At 34.2% G+C, this 16,845-nt stretch overlaps 4 protein-coding genes across 4 annotated transcripts; 1 reads left to right on the top strand and 3 right to left on the bottom strand.

Moving 5' to 3' along the window:
- Positions 1-1,031: 1,031 nt before the first annotated feature.
- On the bottom strand, positions 1,032-2,812 carry LOC114184808 (protein JINGUBANG-like). The gene is made up of 2 exons (XM_028072116.1): positions 1,964-2,812; positions 1,032-1,881 (listed from the first exon to the last, which is right to left on the bottom strand). The coding sequence occupies exons 1-2, from the start codon at positions 2,789-2,791 to the stop codon at positions 1,144-1,146; spliced, it is 1,566 nt and encodes a 521-aa protein (XP_027927917.1). The 5' UTR covers positions 2,792-2,812; the 3' UTR covers positions 1,032-1,143.
- Positions 2,813-4,160: 1,348 nt separating this feature from the next.
- LOC114186030 (putative ALA-interacting subunit 4) lies at positions 4,161-6,369 on the bottom strand. Its single transcript, XM_028074028.1, has 8 exons — positions 6,197-6,369; positions 6,015-6,073; positions 5,854-5,928; positions 5,637-5,753; positions 5,458-5,528; positions 5,009-5,309; positions 4,622-4,911; positions 4,161-4,523 (listed from the first exon to the last, which is right to left on the bottom strand). Exons 1-8 carry the CDS (start codon positions 6,249-6,251, stop codon positions 4,463-4,465), a joined length of 1,029 nt encoding a protein of 342 aa, XP_027929829.1. The 5' UTR covers positions 6,252-6,369; the 3' UTR covers positions 4,161-4,462.
- Positions 6,370-7,273: 904 nt separating this feature from the next.
- LOC114185451 (tRNase Z TRZ3, mitochondrial-like) lies at positions 7,274-12,457 on the bottom strand. The gene is made up of 12 exons (XM_028073174.1): positions 12,087-12,457; positions 11,903-11,992; positions 11,780-11,824; positions 11,650-11,704; positions 11,433-11,476; positions 10,881-11,351; positions 10,437-10,702; positions 10,202-10,346; positions 10,058-10,108; positions 9,050-9,453; positions 8,320-8,974; positions 7,274-7,779 (listed from the first exon to the last, which is right to left on the bottom strand). The coding sequence occupies exons 1-12, from the start codon at positions 12,390-12,392 to the stop codon at positions 7,462-7,464; spliced, it is 2,850 nt and encodes a 949-aa protein (XP_027928975.1). The 5' UTR covers positions 12,393-12,457; the 3' UTR covers positions 7,274-7,461.
- Positions 12,458-14,859: 2,402 nt separating this feature from the next.
- Positions 14,860-16,706, top strand: LOC114184176 (photosynthetic NDH subunit of subcomplex B 3, chloroplastic). Its single transcript, XM_028071445.1, has 6 exons — positions 14,860-15,285; positions 15,369-15,479; positions 15,666-15,722; positions 15,941-16,003; positions 16,131-16,193; positions 16,496-16,706. Exons 1-6 carry the CDS (start codon positions 15,055-15,057, stop codon positions 16,586-16,588), a joined length of 618 nt encoding a protein of 205 aa, XP_027927246.1. The 5' UTR covers positions 14,860-15,054; the 3' UTR covers positions 16,589-16,706.
- Positions 16,707-16,845: the final 139 nt, after the last annotated feature.

The raw sequence follows: 16,845 nt of genomic DNA, 5'->3' as shown, positions 1-16,845 counted from the left end.
TTATGTTTCTAACAGAGCAAACTGGCACGATGCATTTCTAAATTGTTTGGCTTATTTTAAGCATTTTCCATCTTCTCTATCTTCTAGCTCACGCACCAAAGTTGAAACTGTACAACGACTAGAACTGCAAGTTTAACCATTAACACAGTTTTATTCTTCTGCAACGTAGTATTCTTATTGAAATTATAAGTTTTCTTTGATTAATGTTGTCGCTCGTTAATTTTAAACCATGTTATTCTTTCATCAAATTTACCATTTTTTTTTCAAGAGAAAGTGTCTCTATCATTCTGATTCTCTGTGCTACTTTTAATTATTTGATTGCACACGTAGTTACCCAACTAATGTGCGCACCATTTCTCTGTTGTTATTTGATAGGTTATATATATTTTTCATATACGGTTATGGTTATAGACATGGCATAGTTATGGTCATTGAGAGATTGTGGTTCTATATGGTTATATGACATTAGTCTTACACATATAAGACCTTAGACACCACTTTTACACCAAAACCTTAAGGCAATGTTGTTATGGGTCTTTATTCTTATATAGTGTTTAACTTTGTCTTTTCTATCCAATGTGGGACTTTTTGACTCACACTTGGACTATTCCCAACATTATTACATCATAAAACCTATTTTTTGGATAAACAAAGATAAATATGTTGCAATACTCAAACATTGGATTGATATTATATTTTAAGGATACAAAAAAAAAGTAGATGCTTGATTTTTATTCTTTTGAATAATGGGTTGAGAGGAATATAAAGACTAGTAAAAAAATGAAATAAAGGAATTTGATATATATAAAAATGGCATGCTGCAAAAAAGCATCACAATCGTGAAAGGAATTCCAACCAGAATAGTACCTCAACAAGGAACTCATTTTTTTTTTTTCAAAATTGAAGAAGTTTGATTGTAAATTTTAAAATTTTAAAATAATAATTCGCAAAGTATATATAAGATTTAGTAAATTCTAATTATATATATCTTTAATTTTAAGATATTGAATAACCTAATGACTGTACAAAAATTTGAAACTAAAAGTTACGACGTGTGAAGCATGAAGAATACAAAGAAAAAGTAAAAAGGTGAAAGAAAAAAAAAAAAAAAGAGAGTGATAACAAAAGAATATTTTCCATTGATCAAAGATGCTTGTAGAGTTCAAAATACTTGGTGGGAGCCCCCGGCGGCGACGAAGAGTGATTATTAAGAGTCTTATGAGTAACACGCCACACCTTGAGGACCCCGTCAAGGCTACCAGTGCAAATGGTGCAACTATCTTCATTATCTTCCACCAATCTTCCTCCCATGAATGCTGTCACACACCGAATCGGTCCTCTGTGACCCACCAGAACCGCCAGACACGTGTGTTGACCATCACCTTCTCTTCCCCAAACCCTGCTCGTCGAGTCAGCCGAACCACTAACCACATATTTCCCCACACTCGCCAGACACATCACTGCATGGGTGTGCCCTTGGATCGACCCTCCATACTGTAACTGTCCCGCGAACCAACCCTTCAGCCAGAAGTGTATGTACCCATCAGTGCACCCACCGTACAGAATTCCAGCATCTGGGGTCAGCGTTAGGGCCTTCACCGGTGAGTATTTCGCGTGCAGGGTTACCGTCAGAGAATGCGGCTGGTCATGGCTGCAAAAGTTTCTGCGCCAAACCCTCACTGTGGCATCATCCGAGGCTGTGTACAGGACCCCATCATCAGCCACGATCATCGCGTTTATCGGTTCCGGGTGCGCCTTTATGGTCTCTATGCACTTCAGGTCCGAGATTCGCCACACCTTCACCGTTTTGTCCAGTGAAGCAGTGTATAGAATGTCCTCCGCCGTGTTGATTGCCATCGACGTGATTATCCCCTTGTGCATCTGTTAAGTCACGACAAACGTATAAAACACCGACAAACCAACAACATCTGTGAACACTGACAAACGTAGCAGATATACTTACTGTCTTGTCTTTGCCGGCGATGTAGCTGCGGACATAGCCGAGGGCCTTAGGGATGGTAGCCAAGCGAACATGCTTCAGAACCTTATCCCAGGTTCTTCTCCACACCCTTATCTTGCCATCACCATAGGCTGCATAGACCGTGTCGTTGGAAACCTCGAGAGCCACCACCCTGCAGGCCTTGGTCCGGAGCTGGCCGCATTCGGTGAACTCAGGGAGCTTCCAGACTCTGACGAAGTTGGAGTCGGAGCCGGTGTAGACCAAGCCGTTTGAGGAGAAGGCGATGGAGAGGATCTGGCCATCGTTTCTGAGGACAGAAGAGGCACAGTGGTAAGTGGTTTGAGGGTCAGAAGAATCCGAGAGTTTAGTCGGAGAAGGAGGAGAAAAGTGGTGATGGGGATGAAGAGGAGAGGAAATAGGAGAGTTTTGAAGGCTGCGAGAAAGAGTAGGGCAAGAGAGGCGTGGTGGGGAGTTAAGAAAGTTTGAGAAAGGTGTTTCTTTAGAAGAATGGCTTCTGGAGAGGTTGTTCTGATGAGGAGTTGTGGATCTAAAAGCAAAGGATGCGTTGAGATGGGGTGAGTTGGGGTCGTCCATTGATCGATGAGGTAAATGATCATTGATCTTCTCTTCCTCACCACCAAAAGAAAGATCGATGGTGGCTATGTGGTTATGAGTTGTGAATGAAGTTGGTGTGGTGTGAAGTTTGGGAAGGTGGTAGATGTTGGCTATTACTTCGTTTATTGCAATGGTTGAAAATGATATATAGTGCAATTTACGCATTAAATAACTCAGAAACATTGGTACATTTCCATACTTTGTTAGATGCCGCATTACTTGCTGCTTTACTTCAACTCTCTCAACAACTTTTATGGAGGTCGTGTTTCTTTTCTCTGCCTTAGCTCATAGTTCTGCAATTTGGAGTTTTCTTACATGAATGCAGTTTTTATCTGGATTACTGATAGTTTTAGTCTTTTTATCGATCTTAGTTTGTGAAACTGATGCTTAACTAATCGAAATTGTGGCAGAGTTGACGTGAACTTTTTGGTGCAGGAAAATACGATAGCGAATAAATGGAAAGTCCTTTCAAGATTATGACATGTGAAGAAGACTGGAAAGTGGCCATGGGGTGTTCATAAAAAAGATTTTTTTTATTTTGTTGAAATTTGAGGTACACACGCATGTGAATGTGATAAATAAAAGGTTTGGCACCTATTATATGGATTATATGGTGTTATTATAATTTAGAAAGTTTATAATTAAAAGGGTGTAGTAGAGTTTTATTTGAGAAGTTTGAAGAAGAGAGTGTAAATCTCTCCATAAAACACATGTAAATATCCCATTATATTTGACATTTTTAAGTAAAGAAAATTGAGTTTTTTCATCCACTTCTTACCTTTTCTTCTAATATATATGTAAGACTATTTATGACATTAATTAGATGTTCCATCGTAGGAATTCCTTCAAGCTCCCATCATAAAATGGTTCACCAAACCCTCTGGAATTTGACATCATAATTCTCACTTAAATTTGGTTAGGCAATTGCTGAGGAAAAGAACAAATAAATGTGCAGAAACACAAATAGATGGCAGTGGTTGCGGAAATTGTTATAATACATTTCAGAAAATTTTTAATTTCAGAAAATTTTTGTAGAACCCTCTAGCTTTTACAGCAAAATGCATCCACTGCCACTGACATCATATTTACCACAACACACAGTATCTATTATCATTAGGCTACAACTTTAACCAGCTAACTCTGGGTGAGTATTGATCATGAAACTTGTTTTCATTTTCTCTGTTGTACTATTTTTAGTTGCCACTCCTCATTTTTTCTTGTAAGTTTGAAAATGGAAGTGTTACTCAGGTGAGTTTCTTTTATGAATTGGGTCCATAGATGTTAGCCAAATGGTCTAACATTGTTTTGTTTCTTGTTACAAATTATTTATTTTAGAAATAGCTTTATATATTTAGAGAGAAATTCTCATGAATAATTTAACGCATTGTTAAACAACTAATGTGTCACGATTCATAAACATAATTAATTTGTAATATAACCATTTTAAATGAAAATTAGTTTCTATGTCAAAATATAGATTGACCATGGATTTTAAATTGTTAATAAGAAATTAAAATATTTAACTTGTTTTCGCATATTTATTCCGTATTGAATAGAATGAACATGCAAACTAATTCACTGGTTATATTTAATTCTCATAACTGTGTCCTTCTGCTAAATCATTACATATACAAATAATGTTTTACAAAAACATAAGCGCAAGTCCTTTATTTATAAAAAAATAAACCTAGTATTAAGGCCCGTGCTTACCTCGTCAATCAAAACTTGAGTACCTGTAACTCTGTTTTCCAACAGAAGAATGAACAGAACCAAAAAAAAAAAAAAACAAAGAGAAACGTTTATGTACACTCTGAGTTTAAAGTAGGTAAAGTAACCAAGACCAAACGAAGAAGCCTCGTCCCAGAGTGAAAGATGAATCATGGCTTGTCATTTGATAAAACCCCCTGGATTTTTGTTCCAAGACAAATAAGATGGATCCCCAAGAGGCCTGCAATGAGAGCATCACCAAAAATTTCAGTTTGAAATTTCAAGTTTTGTGGTATAATCAGAAACTGCTTTTGCAAAATCATGATATGATATTATTACCTTGGCTTGATGACATAGAGAAGTATGAAGGCTATAGTGAAGAACAAGGAGATACTACCAATGAAAAGGTATGCTGTCCCTACAAAAGGGTTTCTTCCTCCCGTAAGAGTCGCGGTTGAGAGAACCACCTTCTTCGTCCCTCCAAACATGTATGTGTTATAGTTGTTTTCTATCACTATTTCTATCTCATCCTTCGCTTCAAGATCAACCTCGATTTTCCCATACAGTTTTCTGAATGTGGGTAGTGCAGCCGTTCGCATCCAAACTATGAGATCCTCTTGCTGCCTCAACTATGCATGCATGCCATAACACAACACACAGGTTAAAGACAAGGAAAAATGAAAACCAAGGTAACAATAGTTAAAAGGAATAAATGTATGCGTTTACGGGTAGACTCTCATTGAGGTGTCCACCCCCAATCAAATCTCGGCTTTGGAAATTTTTCGGATAAACTTCAGAGCCAAATCTGAACCTTCTGTCACTCCCCCATGCAATGTCCTTTCTGTTCACTGTCAAGTTCTTGTTTTTGGATACAAATTTGTATGTGTCATTGAAGATGCTCCATGCAATGAGGCCGCACGGAACAATTGGCTGTTTTTCCTTTATCATGTCTTCAGGATAGCAATTGATTGTTTCCCCATCTTCTCCCTTGCTCCACAGTTGCTTGTCGTTTCTACTCTTCACATATCTTCAACAATCACCCAAAATCATGTCATCTTAATTAGATAAAGAACATGTTGTTAATAGCTTCCATGCAAAGAGTTCTTGCTAATTTGAACACTGTCACTGATACAATTTTCCAGCAGTTTTAATTATGCAGAAATGTAGATACAAACCTGCGATGGTTCTGATAGTAATTGTCGAGCTGATAATAGATATAAACAGGAGCTTCCATTCTATGCTCAACCTGTAAACTTGCAACAAAACAGTATTCAAACAAGTATCAAACGAGGAACTGTAATTAATTAAGAAAATGGTGAAAGAAAAGAAAAATTGAACATATTTTATTACTAACAGTCCATTTGGTGACGCAGGTCTTGTTGGTGGTATTGCTTTGAATATATGCCATTGCATCGTTGGCATTTGAGTTTGGAAGGCAACTCTCATCGTATTGTATTACAACTTCCTCCACCTGCATGCATCAGCATTTCTTCATTTATCAATGAAACGTTCAGCTTCAGCACCAAATCCATTTCACACTGTAAGTTTGTTATATGAACACGAGATGTTACACTCTCTGATGAAAACATAGTAGCAAGACCAATAGGGATGAATAGGACTCCAACGGCAAAAAGAGTGGCAATAACCTGAGAGAGCAAAGATAAAATCGCCAATCAATTGTTAGAAGAACATTTGCAAAAACAGTGAGAGAAGTTTGCGTTGAACGCCGTACCCATCCCGGTGTTAGAATTGGTTTCCATGCAGGAAGTTCTTGCTGAGAGAATTCCGTATCTACAAGAAAACAAAATTAAGATTATTATGAGCGATAATTAATGCAAACACATAGTTAACACAGAATATAAAGAAATTAAAAGTGGCATTTATGTATGTAACCGAAAGCACGTAAGAACACACATATGGGTTTCTTGGAAGATCTGTGGGAAGGGGTAGCGTCGTCTTCATTGGGCATATCCCTGGTTGTTGAGAAGAAGTAAACTAGGGGATGGGAAAAAAGTTACAGAGCGAGAGACAGAGACAAAAACAGTAACTGTAATGTAGTTGTGGTTAAGGTTTGGAGAGAATGCGGTTGTGGGTGGACCACAGAATCAGATTAATGTTGTTGATTGGGACCATTTCACCACCGTAACTACCGTTCGCCCCGCCTAATTCGTCTACTCAAAATGAAATTCATCTTTCCAATTTTACAGTTATTTGTTTACTTTTATTTTTATATTTTAATTTTAAAAATATCTAGTACAAAAAGCGAACCTAATTTTACAGTTTTAAACTTCTTTTACAATAAGAATTTAACGGTTTAAAAATCGTTTTTCATATGAGAATACCATACTAACAAAAACTGTAATTCTAATTCTAATAGTTCACAAAGTTGAGTTTTGAATATTTTTTTTTTTCGATTTAATTTTGAAAGTGAGTGTTTATTTATATAGGTTTATTAGTTCTTAAGAACCAATACCTTATTGAGTTAAAATCATTAGGGTACCTGAATGAAAAACACATGGACTTATTTGTTAATGGTGTAAACAAAATACAAAAAGGTAGTAAAATGAAAAAATAAATATAAAAAATAATAAAGTTAAAATCTAAATAAAGAAAAATTGAACACAAAAATTTGCTCAAACCTAATAATAATCATAGTCTGAATTCCTATTTTATTTTATTAATAAAAATATTGATCCCATATACTCATTCATACTATTAAATAAATTTAATATCCGATATTTCCATATAGTAATTAAAAAGGAAAATGTTAAACTGACGTCCCATTTAAGACAATACCTTTTGAACACTGATTCTTGCACCTGTATCGCTTTCACTCCAACCATATAAATTAAGATAATATTTTACTAAGAAAAGCAGTTGTGTAATGCTAACAATTTAGAAACAGTGATGTCAAAATACCTTTTTTATTTTATATTTACTAAACATGTACCCAATTAAAATACTATCTAGTAACTTGAAGGAGACTGGACGAGATGAATTTGTTTTTGCCAGAACTGAAGAGGGAAAACAATAAATTTTGTTAAATACAATGCTAAATGAACTTCCACAGATAATTGTCTTTGGCATTCAGACCGTACTCCCTAAACAAAAATGAAGTGAGGGTATAATCATAATTATAAATATTAAAAAATAATAGAACAATGAATGGGGTCATTTTGTCAAGAAGCTGAACTCACAGCTTCAACTACATCATCTGACTCGTCAACCGACATTTCATTTCTGAAAAGCAATTTCAAATATGGAAGAACCTTGGGAAGCACGGACAAATCAGCTGCATTGATACTCATCATGTCAAATGCAATACATGTTCTATGCATGTGTGTTTCATCGAACACTGGAATTTTGGGATATCTTTGGCTGAAATGAGTCAGTATGGTTCGATATGCATTAGCAGACTGTCCCATTTCTATGGCTTCGTTTGTGGTGCTGTGATTTCTTGCTATAGCCTCATCTACCATAGCATCCTCAAAAGTTGCCTGCATCAATTTAAAAACAAAAGTTAACCGCGGCCTCACTAGTGATTGCATTAAGAAGAGCCAATGTTGAAGGAAATACATTAACGTGGAGGATAATATATATTATTAGGATTAAAGAATTCATTGCAGAAAGAATTGAAGTAAAAATATCATAAGACTATCACTTTCATATATAAAAGATCTAAGAAACATGTAATTTTTCGATCTAAAAAACACTACGTAACTGACCGCAAAAGAATAAACAAGGATACAAATTCTACTGTAAGAATTAATGAGAAAGGCGGTTGGTTTGGCCAAAGATTTACCAAAGGGCCAAAAACTTCTAGATTTATGGCTTGTGTTTATCATTGTTGGGTCAGAAATATGACTAGGATCGCTAATGTTAGAAATCGACTACAACCACCTTAGCTTTAACAAGCGAATAGTAGAACACTTGACAGCATACTTTCTACAGTGATCTCATTCCTCATCCTTTTATGATATTTCCAGCAAATGCTAAATAATCGTCAAAAGCTAAAACAAGATCAAGCAATTACTTGCCTCGTGTATAAGAACTGTTGCACCACGAGATGCTTCTATTAGCTCTGGGCAGGGCCTCGTGTCACCAGAATATACAATCTTCCAGCCAGGTATCACTTTTCCAACACTATTAGTCTTTTCTTCTGCTTTTAAAACAACACCAAATGCCTGAGGGCAATGCACAACGGGGAAACTAATCAAGGCCCTCAGACCAGCTTCATGGATTATCTCCTTAAATTTCTTTAGGATAGGAGAAACTACATCTTTGTCAACAGGACTACCTGGTCTTTTAAAACAGCTTTGCATACGGGATCCTCTAGCAAACAAAGTTGAATCAACTTTTGATGCAATAAGGTCCCCATTGTTGTTGTTCAGAGTCTGAGAATTAACTGAATTTCCTTGGCAATCATCCTCAAAAGCATCTAATGAAGCTTCTGTAGTGTGCTTGCAGTCAAGAAACAGCATATCTAAATCTTCAAGTCTTTGGTATGCATCTAAATATCTCTTAAGCTGTCTAGGTCCAACAACAAGTACTGGTTCATGAGGTACGCCCTTCAGCAAATCACGGCGCAGAGCAAGAATCCTAGCCAAGCCTGTATGGTGATCAGCATGAATATGTGAAATCCAAATACACTTTAAAGTTCTCACAGCGTCATCAGCACCAGTAACACCATATCTGTTTCCAAGGGATACATCAACCAATAGTTCATATTAAAAGATGAAAGAATGTTAATTATATGGATAGACTTACCTTCTTTTAAGTTGTCCCAAGGTTCCTTCACCGCAATCCATGAGCAAACCTCCTTTTGAAAAAAGATTTATATATATTGAGCTAACATTTCGGTATTTTGATGGCTGGGATGAACCGGTTCCTAGAAGAACTATCTCCAAGTCATCTCTCCTTATATTTTCCAGACAAGCAGGAATACTATTTGTACATAGCCATGGTTCTTCAATCATCATCTTATGATCCACCACAGGAGTTAAGTCGTCCTTTGTCTGACTACATTCTTGCCAGAGCTGACTTACATGATTCGCTGCTTCTGAAACCTCTGGAATCTCTGACAGTAAATTATCAATGATTTCTGAGGAAGACACCGTAGTAGGAATACAAGATCTATCCAACCCAAGATGAGCATACGGACGCAAAGTAAACTGTATAGCAGAGAGTGGTATATCTATCAATATATAAACTTGGCAAAAGGAAGAGACAGAGATCAATTAATTGAAACTATAGTCCTAACGTGACCACTGCTGACAAATGTATCTGGGGGATAATTGGAGCAGCACTATCAAGGAAAAGATGATAATATAAATCTTCTAAAGTGATTTGGTCATGTCAGAAGATTAAGAGAAGCTCCATTTAGACAAGTAGGTCAAATCAAAGATAACAATTAAAAAAGATCGCTGAGATTCTTCAAAAGGTACATGCTCAAATGACTACACATAAAAAATTAGAGTCTTAAGAACTTGTTTCAATATATTTGTTATAAAAATTCGTGATCAGGTCCATGATGAACTAGTCTCCACTAGGACTTGACAAGAAGAATATCGCTCTTATATTCTTTCTAAGTGATGAATACAAAAAATCTTGAAATTTTGAAGACAAAAAAGTTGGACAACTAGAAATGTTTATTTAGAAAGTTATTTGAGCCTGTACATTAATTAGCTTATCATACTCCAAAGGCTTTATTTTGACTTCTATGAGAATAAATAAGTGAACAGACAGGTGGCCACAGATCACATCACTCTTTCATACCTTAAGAAGATTTTCAGCAGAAATTACTTCAGAAAGATCTGAATAAGAACACTGCAATGGAATCAAATCAAACAATTTAGTTAGAAAGGTTCATGTCTTAATTGCCTTTGTCAATCAAATTTCATCTTGTATCATGAGACAAACCTCACTTAAAGCAAGAGAACCGAATTTTGAGCTATTATTAGGAACGGACCCATATCCTAGAGCTGGAAAGAACTGAGGACACAAGTAATTAAGTCGTGTTGCAATTCTTGCACTAGCTTTCAAAATAGGAATCTCTACATTCTTTCTGCAAAGAGAACGAGCAACCAGGTTTAATCAGTGATAATGCAGGCAGGAGAACCAGAAAAGAGACTCTCCATAAAGACAAGCATCTTACTTTTCATGTCCAGCCATGATATGTTGTGCAGAACTGAATTTGTTCATCCATTTTTTGTAATTTGAACAACTCACAACAGATGCAGGAGTTAGATGAATTACACAATTGACAATCTTACTATCTTGTGCTAGGTTGTCTGTTTGATCACAATAACTAGCAAGTGATTGTTCAGACAATAATGCTTCCAAATGGGATTCTGTTGGGCAATCGACAAGAAGTACTATGGGACCAGGAACAGAAGGACCCAGGACATCACTTGGATGAACCTATTATAGGTTGTAACAGAAAAGAAGTTACTTTACAGTGTACGGAAGCTCAACATGAAATTAAAATAAACAAAAGCATTTCTTGAACAGATTGAAAGCTGCGTCTCAAATTCTAATTCTTTTTCCAATTTTGCTTCTACTCTGCTTTAGGTAAATAATATGGAGTTTTGAGACTAACCATGATATTCTGGTGATCAGATTTCACCGAGTTTCCAAGTTGCAGTTCCCGATACTTGGGCCCAGGTTTAAGCCCAAGAGCCTTAGCTTTCTCTGGATCAAATTTTCCCTTGATTTCAGGAAGTTCACAAACGTATACTACAGACACATCACCAGGTTTTGAAGCAGGTAATTTTCTGCCATTGGAGGAATCAAGGGTATCTGGACTATGGTCCATCCTCTTTTCTGAAGAGCTTTCAGAAGTTGTCAGACCTTCAACGAAATTTGGTTGAAGGATTATGGCTGATATTTTGACCACCTCATCATTAATAAGAACAATGGGGTCCAAAAGCTTGCTTTGACGTGGCACAGTGGATCCATCGGTGTTGAAGATAGGCCCAAAGCTCTTTGTGTGAACCATGGCAGCACTGGGAATAAAAGATCTCATGGCATCTACTAAATACTTAAGGTCAGACGGCCCCCATATATTAAGCTACAAATTAAAAGAAACCATTTATTATAAGAAATATATATGAAGAAAATGAAAGATCATACGAAGCTAAATGCTACTCACAGACATCCCTTCTTCTCCCATGCCCGCCAAAGTAAGCAGTAAACCTGTGAATTGAAAAAAAAAAAAAAAAAAAAAACTATGAGTATTTCAAGAAGCCCTATAGTTGTTGAATCACTAATATTACCAGTAAAGAAGAAGCAATTTGCACGTCAAAGAATTCAAAGAAAGTACTACATTATTAAAGAAAAAAAAAAAAGATATGTTATGCAATACACACCTGGAAGGCCACCGGCAGTCTCAGAACAGACGCGAGAAAGAAATATGTGATCTATCTGAAGAAAGATGAACAAAAGTAAGAGAAGGAACAAACTATATTTTTACGAGACGAAGCTAAAGCTATACGATACCTTTGATAACTTAATCTTATGCTCTGTGCAAAACCTTTGCAATCCCTGAATTGAAGATAAAATGTAAAATTTAAGCCTCCACGCAGTGACAGAAAAGCAGATAATAATACGGTTTGGAGTTACCTCTCCAGCATTGAATATAAACCTTTGATTGTCAAAGAAAAGCAGGACTGAAGGAGACGTATCCTGAGTATCCATTCCAGTTCCCAATATCTGTGATTGAAAGCAAAATTGCAATTAAGCAAAATTGCAATTAGGCAAAATAAGTAACCGTTTTGTAAGAGGAATGAAAATTAAAGTGAGATACCTGAACATATGAGATGGTATTGATTGGGTTGAGCTTGCGAACTTTGAGTTGGAGGTTCTTCCTGGGGCCGTCGGCACTGTCTCTGCCCTCGGCCCTTCGCTTGTTGAAGTTGGATTCGTTCACTTCCATTGGTTTGGGCGTCGTGCTTTTCCGGCGGAGAGGAGGGATGGTACGGTGTCGTTTGGAGGAGGCGATAACGGTTAGGAGGGAACGGAATTGGACGTTGGAGGGTTTGGAGAGGGAAAAGGGAGAAGGAGAAGAACGAGGGAGAAGAAGAAAGTTCCGAAACTTTGAAAGTTGGGCCATCGTGGAAGCCTTTTATCTGAAGAGGGTTTTAGACTTGGCCATAATAAAACCCTCCCACCCCCCACGCTACCTCTCCTCCTTCCCACTCCCTCATTCTTCTTTCTTTTATCTGTATCTTTATTATATATATTATTCTAGTCTATAATAAAAAATTAATTTTTAGAATTTATTATAGGTAACTTTTTATTGTAACTAATTAATTAAATTTTATAAAATTTATAAGGTAAAATAATAAAATAATTTACATCAATAAAAATAAAATTAATAGTGAATTGTGTACACTAATAACAGTTATCAGACATAACTTAATTTTTTTATTAATAACTAGCGTGTGTATTGTCGCGCTTGTGTGACGTATTTTTTAAATATACGTGATGTTATATTAGTAGGTGATAGGAATGACAAAAATAATTGTGTCTGTGTAAAATTCACGACGGATAATTACTACCCACGGGTATTTATTACTATGAAAATTTCTTATTTAATTTTTGAATTATATATATATATATATATATATATATATATATATATATATATATATTGACCATTCGTGATTTTCTTCATAAATATTTTTCAAATTATTGATATTTTTTTGTTACTAGAAATTTAAGATGAATAGATGAGATGACAAATATTTAACATCCATAAATAATTTTTATATAGTTTATATTTATCTTACTCAGTCAAGAATAGTAGGAATTTAAACACACGACTTATTCTACATCTTACGTTGACTTGCTTTACTAAGTCAAGTTTTCATAGTTTAACAATTTTCATCTATGAGGATTGAATAAAATGATTGGATAAACCATTATTAATGAATTAGATGTCAAGCACAGACTTATTCAACTAAGATTTTAAACAATTAAAAAAATTTATAGTACTTAATAAAGTCTATCAAACAAAATTTAGTAAGTAAATTGAAATTTTAAAATATTAGAAATATATACAGTTTATTCAAAATCATATAAAATATACTGTATTCAAAATCATATAAGCTTCAATGAATTATTTAATGATTGAAATTTTCATAGATTTTTTCCAACTTTTTATTTATATGATGTAAATATCATTTTCATAAAATAATTTTATTTAAATGCTTGAGATTTCAGTAATGATAGTTGTAGAATTTTCTTCAAAATTTCAAATATTTTCTATCTCTAAATAATTATTTTCTGTTATTGTTTGTTTAGGTTATTGATTTTTACAAACCATAATATGTCTGGCATATTGTTATTATTATATATTGTTTAGTCACTATTTTTTTTTTTTAACTTTCATATACTAGGCTGTTATTCGACATACTAGGTTCTAAATATTTTTATTTATTCATATAACTATTATAGTTGCTTTCTAACAACATGGTCAAGACTTTAACAATTATGAAAATTCTACGAAAAATGATAAACAATAAGGAAAGGATTAATTAAAAAATACATATATTACATATTTTTATTTTTATTTTAAAAGTAAAAAAGTTAATAAATCCACTACATGAGGTTTCTCTTTTAATTTCTTAAGGAATAGAGGGAACGATTGGAGTATTAAAAGTGAGTGTTGGAAATTTCAAATAGATACTCGTATAATAATAACTTAAAATCACCCTTAAATCCATCAAATGGTTTTTAAATTTTAATTTTCTGAAATTGTCAGTGATTAAGAAGGGAAAAAAAATTGAAGTGTTAAAAAACTCGTTAGGATGTTAATAAATTTTTATGAGATACTTAATGTGAAAACAATTTGAGTTCATAATGTAGATATTAAACAAAGTAAAGATAACACATAATATTTGCCTTTCCAATATATATATATATATATATATATATATATATATATATATATATATATATATAATAGATAAGTTGTTACAAACTTAAATTACATTGTATTTTTAAGTATTTTTTTAAAATATATATATCATACTACAATTTAAGTTCTTTAACTTATACGAATGAAGAGTCACAAAATAAGGTTTAATTAGTCGGATGGTATCCATTTCTATCTAGATGTGTCAGTTTGATTTTAGAGAAGTGTCAATTGAGTCATAACTTTTGAAAAGATGTCTCAGTTAGGTCCTTTTCAGCAAAAAAATTATTAACATCATTAACGTATTGATATTTAAGATAATTTACAAGATTAAGTATTGATATTTATATTAAAATTTAGTGATAAAAATCTTAAATTAAGTTAACAATTTTAGTATTTTTTGTCTCAAAGAGACTTGATTAAAACACTTTTTCAAAATTAAAACTAAATTTACACATTTTTTAGAAGCGAGTACTAAAGTGACATATTTAAACTAAAGTAATTATCATTCCACTAATTAAACTGACAAAATAAATAAATATGTATAATCTTACCAGATGAGTTTACTTAATTTTAAAGATGTCTGACTCAACTCAACTCAACTCGAACTCTATCCAAATTTCTCATTCAATCCACAGAGCCGAACTCAACCTCAACCATTGTTTGCCCTCACCTTATCCCTTTATTAATTCATTTTCCTTTCACAGTACTACACACATCTTCCATTGCCATTCTAACTAACAAACTCTATCAGATAAGATCATCATCACAGAAACAACCACAAACGACAACCCCCATTCATTCTACTTCCAACCAAAATATCCTCACTTCAACAAAACCTTCGAAAATATCACAGATGTCACTCCTGCAACTCCGATTCACTTCTCAAACATTGCGTCCTTCTTCCCACAACTTCAGATCCAACAACAAACATCTTTGTTCCTCTAAGCGTGTTTCCTTTGTAAGAACCAAAATCAGAGCTGTTAGCACAGTCCCCGAGAAAGACTCGGACTCAGACACAGAGTTAGAGTTATTAGACATCGATGACCCCAACAAGCCACCTTATGTTGGCTTTGTATTTGTCAGTGTAAGTTCAACAATTTTTATGCTACATTTTCATTTTTCTAAATTAATCTATCTCACCCTTGATTTTGGTGGTGGTTTGGTTAGTCTGTGCTGCTGCCAGATGGAACACCAGACGTGCACTTTCGTTCTGCTTGTGGCGGCCAGAAGCTTAGGAAGACAATGATGGATTCCAACGTCGAGCTCTATGGACCCTATGTAATAGCCTCTGCAACTTCAAACAAAACAGTTTCTTTTATCAAACATTTGCATGTTTCTTAACAACGTTCCTGTTTTCCAGCTCATGAAACAAACTCTGTTTGCTCTTTGTAACTCTAATAATTTGCTCTGTAACTCCTGTTTTGTTATGTGAATATGGTTTTGGTAATTTGTTATCTTTTCCAGGCCAGAGCTCTGTTAAATTGTGCAGGGGGTGGAACTTGTGGCACATGTATGGTGGAGGTAAGTTATATAATGACAGGACAATAATAAATTTTAAAATATTAAGAATAAAAAAATGAAAATTAATTAGAAAATATCATATAATATTATAAGAAAAAGTTGTGAAAATTTAGTAGTTAAGAAATCATTTTCCATATTGATAACCTTTTAAGAAGTGTTTAGTAGGGTCATCCTTTTACAGTCTTATATTTTCATGTTTTGTATGAATGGTTTCGTAGGTTCTTGAAGGTCAAGAGCTTCTGAATCCTCGCACTGATAAAGAGAAAAAGTTACTGAAGAAGGTAATAGATAGTGGAATTCAGATTCAAAATTTGTTTGTGACATTTTTTTCGCTAAAATTCACGTTTGTGGCTAAGAAGAAAATTAAGGTTGTCATGTGTTTTCTTTTTTTTGTTTTTCTTTTACCAGAAACCAAAGAACTGGAGATTAGCATGTCAAACAGTTGTTGGTGAACCAGATACCAGAGGAGCGGTTCGTGATTTTTCTTCATCCTTCATCTTTAAACACATAATTCATTTCCCTTCACACCAACATGTTAATTCTTTATACAATCACAATGTATTTTTTATACACAAGTAAAACACTAATTCATATATCTAAAGAACAGGTTAAGAATTCGTGATATAATTCTTTTTATGCATTCTTCTTTTATATTTAATATGAACTATTCTTACGTTGTATTAATCTGTATATGGAAAAATAAATTAAAAAAATTATATATGTGAATTTTTATGATAGTATTATATTTTTAATTAGTTTTTTATTTGATGCAGGTTGTGATTCAACAGCTGCCAGAGTGGAAAGGGCATGAATGGAGATATACAAAGCGTGGAGAGCCCACCTGGGATTCAGAAGAGCCTCTGTGAAGCCCAAAACCAAATAACATTAATTAATAATATAAATCCAATTCTTCGTAGTTATATATGCCATGCATTTTAGTTTTAGCTTTATTTTATTTTATTTTTTTCAAATGAAAATCATCAACAAAATCTTGAAAACTTGCAATTAGGGCATAGGCTATATAATATTATGCTGTACCACCCTCTAAATATATTTTTTTTACAATAATAACATGATAATTACAACTTAAAGTTTTCGTGTAGAGTACCTCCTTCGTCCTCAG

The sequence above is a fragment of the Vigna unguiculata genome, chromosome 5, assembly GCF_004118075.2.
Source record: "Vigna unguiculata cultivar IT97K-499-35 chromosome 5, ASM411807v1, whole genome shotgun sequence".
Taxonomy (NCBI): domain Eukaryota; kingdom Viridiplantae; phylum Streptophyta; class Magnoliopsida; order Fabales; family Fabaceae; genus Vigna; species Vigna unguiculata.
This window is presented reverse-complemented; position numbering and strand designations above follow the sequence as displayed.

What these genes read in the sequence shown, in the direction of transcription:
- LOC114185451 (XM_028073174.1), bottom strand. Translation starts at nt 12,392, where the DNA reads ATGGCCCAACTTTCAAAGTTTCGGAACTTTCTTCTTCTCCCTCGTTCT. An exon ending in CTGATCACCAGAATATCATG is followed by an intron (nt 10,703 to 10,880) that starts GTTAGTCTCAAA and finishes AACCTATAATAG; the next exon opens with GTTCATCCAAGTGATGTCCT. An exon ending in ATCATGGCTGGACATGAAAA is followed by an intron (nt 10,347 to 10,436) that starts GTAAGATGCTTG and finishes TTCTCTTTGCAG; the next exon opens with AAAGAATGTAGAGATTCCTA.
- LOC114186030 (XM_028074028.1), bottom strand. Translation starts at nt 6,251, where the DNA reads ATGCCCAATGAAGACGACGCTACCCCTTCCCACAGATCTTCCAAGAAA. An exon ending in CTATGTTTTCATCAGAGAGT is followed by an intron (nt 5,754 to 5,853) that starts GTAACATCTCGT and finishes TGATGCATGCAG; the next exon opens with GTGGAGGAAGTTGTAATACA. An exon ending in ACCTCAATGAGAGTCTACCC is followed by an intron (nt 4,912 to 5,008) that starts GTAAACGCATAC and finishes ATGCATGCATAG; the next exon opens with TTGAGGCAGCAAGAGGATCT.
- LOC114184808 (XM_028072116.1), bottom strand. Translation starts at nt 2,791, where the DNA reads ATGCGGCATCTAACAAAGTATGGAAATGTACCAATGTTTCTGAGTTAT. An exon ending in TCGCCGGCAAAGACAAGACA is followed by an intron (nt 1,882 to 1,963) that starts GTAAGTATATCT and finishes GTGACTTAACAG; the next exon opens with ATGCACAAGGGGATAATCAC.
- LOC114184176 (XM_028071445.1), top strand. Translation starts at nt 15,055, where the DNA reads ATGTCACTCCTGCAACTCCGATTCACTTCTCAAACATTGCGTCCTTCT. An exon ending in TTGGCTTTGTATTTGTCAGT is followed by an intron (nt 15,286 to 15,368) that starts GTAAGTTCAACA and finishes TGGTTTGGTTAG; the next exon opens with TCTGTGCTGCTGCCAGATGG. An exon ending in TCGAGCTCTATGGACCCTAT is followed by an intron (nt 15,480 to 15,665) that starts GTAATAGCCTCT and finishes TATCTTTTCCAG; the next exon opens with GCCAGAGCTCTGTTAAATTG.